Source organism: Diadema antillarum, unplaced genomic scaffold (assembly GCF_040938485.1).
Source record: "Diadema antillarum isolate AM-2024a unplaced genomic scaffold, OU_Dant_1.0 seq00001263_RagTag, whole genome shotgun sequence".
Classification (NCBI taxonomy): Eukaryota; Metazoa; Echinodermata; class Echinoidea; order Diadematoida; family Diadematidae; genus Diadema; species Diadema antillarum.
The window spans coordinates 321,575-327,500 of NW_027272045.1; the positions used below are offsets into that span (position 1 = coordinate 321,575).

The 5,926-nt window shown below is 37.7% G+C and overlaps 1 protein-coding gene across 1 annotated transcript; it reads left to right on the forward strand.

Moving 5' to 3' along the window:
* Positions 1-2,420: 2,420 nt before the first annotated feature.
* LOC139745396 (importin subunit alpha-5-like) lies at positions 2,421-5,514 on the forward strand. Its single transcript, XM_071655788.1, has 3 exons — positions 2,421-2,521; positions 3,710-3,885; positions 5,411-5,514. Exons 1-3 carry the CDS (start codon positions 2,421-2,423, stop codon positions 5,512-5,514), a joined length of 381 nt encoding a protein of 126 aa, XP_071511889.1.
* The last annotated feature ends 412 nt before the right edge of the window (positions 5,515-5,926 follow it).

A 5,926-nucleotide genomic window follows, 5' to 3' on the forward strand; every position in this document is an offset into this window, starting at 1 on the left:
CTCCTTGCCGTGTCAAACATCGCAGGAGATGGCAGGGAGCATATTAAGGTCTGTGAGTGTTCTTTCAGTTCAAGCAGTAATGGGCAATTTTCCAGCACACTGCCCTACTTTGACAAAAGGAAGCAAGTGACAGAAAGGAGTTTTGTATTTAATGGGCAAAATATGTTTTTCTCTCAGATCTCCATTGTAAACTTTAATAACTTCTCAATATAAGGTTATCTAAATACTGTACGACTCAAAATACTGTAAACTTTTAGGATAGCCAGTTACTTATTACATAAATTGTTATTTGTATATCAAATATGGCACTTGCTTCCTTCTGTCAAATACTGTAAAAGTGTAAACTTTCGTTGTGTTGAAATTTTCGCGCATTTCGCGCAACCATAAACTGGTGTGAAAATAAAAGCACGCGAATATTTTTGTTTGCCATATGTTCCTCTGCGTGATGTCTTGATTCCGCAGAATTAAAAACATGCGAAACTCTTCTTACCAATCCAAGCGCGAAAAATTAGTCGCGCGAAAATATCCGCTTTTACAGTAGATAGTCCTTCTGTTTTGAGAAATGGCTCGAACAAAACTACTGTTTTCAGTCATGCTATCAACTGGAATTAACATACAGTTCGACCTCGATTATCTGGCCATGTCGGGACCGGCGCTAAGCCGGATATGCGAATTGGCCGGATACGAGAGACACAATGTTAATGTATGGGTGTCTGCACTCCTAATTTTTCTGTTAGCTTTCTCAATGACCGATCGCGATATAGCCTCGACTGCGCCGTGATTTGCTGACAAGTTTTCCATCCATGTTCTTATGGTGAATTTACAGACCATGACTGGTTACTTTTACAATGATAATGTGGTGTGAATTTATTTAAGTTCTGTCGGGAATATTGTAGGTAAATTGTGTGAGTTTTATAGAAATGTTAATTGAGTTTAAAGTCACTGTTTTTTCCCAATTTTGGATGAAAAAATTAAGTCTTTCACTGCATGAACGCGTCCGGATAATAGAGATTTCCGGATAAAAGGAGGCCGGATAATCGAGGTCGAACTGTACATACATATATTTGTACATAATTTTGATGTTTGATATATGCAATTCATGATGTACCAGGTAATGATTATCATGATTATTACTTAGAAGTAGCTTGTTTCTACAGTTACGTATAATGATATTGTAGGTAGAGCATGCATTATGTTCAGAAACATTGGTCTGAATTCGCAAAGGTGGTTTAAATCTGAATCATGGTCTGTGCAAATTTCTTCTACGTAAATATGATTGACAGATTGCGTATGCCAACAGATGTCCAATACCAAATACATGTTGATATGTGCATGTCACAGCTACACCTATTTCATGCTTATTTTAGACCATGGTCTAAATTTGTACCATGGTCTAAGTTTAAGCCACATTTGTGAATTTGGGCGATTTAGTTTAACTTATTTTAGAATTTTGATATTTTTCTGTAACTGACAGGTAATTCATCTCACTTTATCAGCTCACACGTGCCAAAGGCTCGAGTGAGCTATTGCAGTCATTCACCATCTGGTGTCCATGGTACGTGCATCATACTACATCTTGCAGAAGTGATGCATGTTGCCCCCTTGTTTTTTGTCTAGCCCACCGGAGGTGCGGGGAGACTAAGGGATCGCCTGCAGATTCTGTCCGTCCGTTGTCCGTCCGTAATGCTACAAAAACTTGAATAACTCTCTATTGAGGACTTTAATTTCAATCAAACTTGGAGGGAAGAGTGGTTATACAAAGTCATACAATTGATCAAACACGGAGGTCACCTCAAGGTCAAAGGTCACAGGCAGGGGTCAATGAACTTGCCCAATGTTAAGTTTTTACGGCGCATTTCGATTATGGCTCATAACTTTTGATATATACATGTATGTCCTTTTGTGACCAAACTTGGATGGTACATGTAGATGTCCCTTGGGTAGTTCAAGGTCACCACAATTTCAAAGGTCACAGACACTGGTCAACAAACTTTTAGGGCCCAATGTTAAGTTTTTACGGCTTGTTTCGATTATGGCTCATAACTTTTGATCCCTTTGTCCGTTTGTGACCAAACTTGGATGGTAGATGTCTCTTGGGGATTTGAAGGTCATCACAAGGTCAAAGGTCACAGACACAGGTCAACGCACTTTTAGAGCCCGACGTTAAATTTTTACGGCGCGTTTCGATTATGGCTCATCTCACTTTTGATCCATAATTGATATGTCCGTTTGTGACCAAACTTGGCTGGTAAATGTCCTTGGGGAGTTGAAGGTCACCACAAGGTCAAAGGTCATAGGTGGGGTCAATGAACTTCCGGGATTTAGAAAAACATCAATTTCTTCTGCACAAATGGGCGAGACACATTTTGGCACTTGCCTTGTTTACCTTCCAGGCTATTATAGATGCTGGCATTGTTCCCATGGCAATCACAGTTCTAAACAAAGGAGAGCCAGAAACGGCAAAGGATGCAGTGTGGCTCCTCAGGAACATGGCCCTGGATGGAAATATTGACCAAATAAGGTAATTGGTTTCTCACTGCGATTGATGGCCTTTTGTGTTTCTGGTGTGGTGCTTTAGAAATGGTCAAAAACTTGGTCTTTGTAGGATTTGTTGAAGATTTGTTGCTCCTTACATAACTCTCTTGTGAGAGCATGATTATGTGTGAATATCACAGAATCAAACAATTTTTTGGTCTGTTTATTAAAGCTAACATAAAATTGGATTTGCACTTTAATTGCCTCGTCAGTGGCCAATAGACTAAATCCAAGCTCGAATCAAAATAATTTATTCCCTCATATTCACACTTAAATGTGTGTGTCTCTTGATTCACTGCAGCTTAGCATTGATATGACGAGCATATGTCTGCAATACACATTTATAAATGCATACATAAAGCAGGGCTGCACACTAACCGATTTTTTTTTACTGGTCTGACCTGTCAGTCGGGCCATTAGGTACCCATGTTTTCTATTTTTACTTGTCTACTCTTGGAAAAGTTACTGGTCTGACAGTGATTTTTACTGGTCCTGGACCGTCAGACCAGTGCCAGTGTGCAGCACATGTGTAAAGAAATTGCTTGCTTCCCTTGTGACTCAACAGGGAAAGTCCAGTACAAGTCACATGATCCTACATGCACTCTGAACCTGAATACTGTACCTGCCATATATTTAGTGAGTCTAGGTTTTTGTGAATCGGGACTTCTAGACAATTTTGCAAGTTGTCAATTTCGCGATTGTGGAGTCATTACTGATACAGATAAGTGCATGTGTGCAAGGCACATTCATGTCGAGATCAGAGGTAATATTTTCACGTGTTTTTGAGTTTGCTAATAGCACCCGACTGGTGAAATTCACGAAAATAAGAACCTTGCAAAATGTCTGGCACATACAGTACTTTGTTATTTTTAGGGGTTGCTATGTCTGTATGCCTGATAGCAAGAGTCCATTGTATAATTATGTCTTTATAATGATGATGATCACATCAGTTTGATACCATGTAATGTGAAAACTTGCTATATTAGTAGCCGTGAAACCATGAGTTAATTGTATGTCTTTGAGCTGAAGAGGATCACATCAGTTTGATTCAGTCACATGATTCCTTATTTGCAAGCCTTGCAAGAGATGCCTGACTCTACAAAAGAAAAGCATCATAAAGATAAAAGACCTACAATGTAATTACATTTCACTCCTTCTCACTCACTACTGTTAGGTACCTTGTGGATGTCGGCACCATCCCTGCCATTTGTGGTGTGCTGACTCCAGAACAAGTAGACTTCCTGAAACAGTCTCTGAAGTGCATTGAGGTATTCCTGCGCATCGGGCAAAATGACGCTGCCATGTCAGGCAAGCCGAATCGCAACGCCCAAATCATGACTGCTTGTGGAGGTAAGGTGGCTACTACACATTTTCTTGATGCTGCCAGTATGTAAGAAAGTATTTTATAGGTATTAAAAAGTTGACATTCATAGGGAATTTCACACCCATCTTGTGTACAAGTTTACTTTTATGACGGCAAGGGCAAACATTCAGAAGAATAAAGAGGTTCATGTAGATGAACAATTTTTGCAGTATGCAGTTTGTCATGTTTCTATGAATCAGTGATACCAGTAAACAATTGCGTGTGGAAATTAGACGTAATGACAATCTTGTTACCTCAAAATTCTCCCGTTTTATACGCACATGAAAATATTGATTGAATATACTTTTTTTTTAAAGTTTAGCAGTATTAACTCTCATTCCTTTACAAATTCACATTTTGTTAAATAAATATAACATTTTATATGAAGGATACATCTTTTTTACAAATTCATGTAAAAAGAAGGGAATTATCGAAGGTTTTTTATGCCCATGAAAGGAAGACTTTTGAGGCTCATGACATTATCATGTCATCTAATTTGCATATGTCACCAACTGATATTTCTGCTCTGGGAAGCATGTCATAGATTTTTAAAAATTCATAATTTGTACTTGTTATGTTTTACCAGAATCAGTAAAACTTTCACTAAGCTCTTTGTTTGGCTGTGCCAATTGTACAAAAGTCAGTTTAAGCATGGAGTAGTCTTTTGCTGTAGTACATGAATCTTATTACAGGGGGAGGGTGTGTACTCTGATCTCTGCTAATAAATCATTACAAAGTTTTAATTATTTATGCAGTGTTAACATACTGCCTTTATGATGTAACCCACACAACAATTAAACCTTTTACCGTACATACATATTTTTTCCATCACTTTTTTCCTTGGCTTTCTTTGATACCACGTTTATGGGGGTATACACACTAAGTGCATGTACGGTTTTCAAAATACAACATGCAATTACATGTTCATGATATTGTGTATTTCTAGCATGTGCTTGTGTGTTGTACCATTGGCAAAGCAGTGCTTGTTTCCAAATATCAATACCATATCTGATTATAAGTTGAAGATATTTGTTGTGATACATGGATTGGTCAGTAAAACATGACAAAGAAAAATAGATACAGTATTTAAAATAAAGAAATATTGTGCAATTATTTAGAGAGTATGCAAAATGTTTACCAATAGTAATTTTACTGTTGACAACCAAGAACAGAGTGTGGTCATAACAAGTTATGTGTGCTCATTCAGAGGAGTTTGGTTTGGCATGTCATACCAATCATGTTGCTTAAACTTTTTTTCTGCTCTTTGCATATGTGATGTATATGTTTGTAATACTGTATGTACATGTATAATGTTTGAATTTCTAACCTGTATGTGTGGACCCCTCTGAAAACCAGCCTTTGGCTGATGAGGGTCTTCCACCCCATGAGTGGAAAATAAAAATTGAATTTAATTGAACTGACATAATCTACCGTGTCAGGATCCATACATGATCAGAGTGTTAGTGAGAGTTGAAATGTCTTCTATTCGCCATCTTGTCTCTCCATCTATAGGCCTGGCCAAGCTTCAATCCCTCACCAAATGTCAGGAGGAGGACATACAGCCACTACAGACGACCATTTCTGACCTCCTGTCTCGTTACTTTCAAAATCAGTAGTCACTTTTCCCACGACAGCCATGCTTTTATTTGTATTTCTTGAAGTTTGCATGTGAATTGTAGGACATTCTATGACATAGTGTATAATTATTTGTACAAACTGCTGTTCAAAACGCTTGACTAACTGTGCACTAACTATTTAACTATGCAATTGAACTGGCTGAACCTTTTGTGTGCTTTGAGTACCTATTGACATAGGAAACTGTAGTGTTGTAAATGCTGTCCACATTCCCTAATGTAGATAGGGTTAAAGCTTGATGTTTGAGTTGACTGCAACAGAGTTAAATTATACAAATTGAATGTTAACAGTTTTGTCAATATTAGAGATTGAATTAAAAAAGTTACAGAATTTGAAAATTTCATGTTTTATGGAAAAGTGAAATTGGGTACAACCACATATGCACATATATAC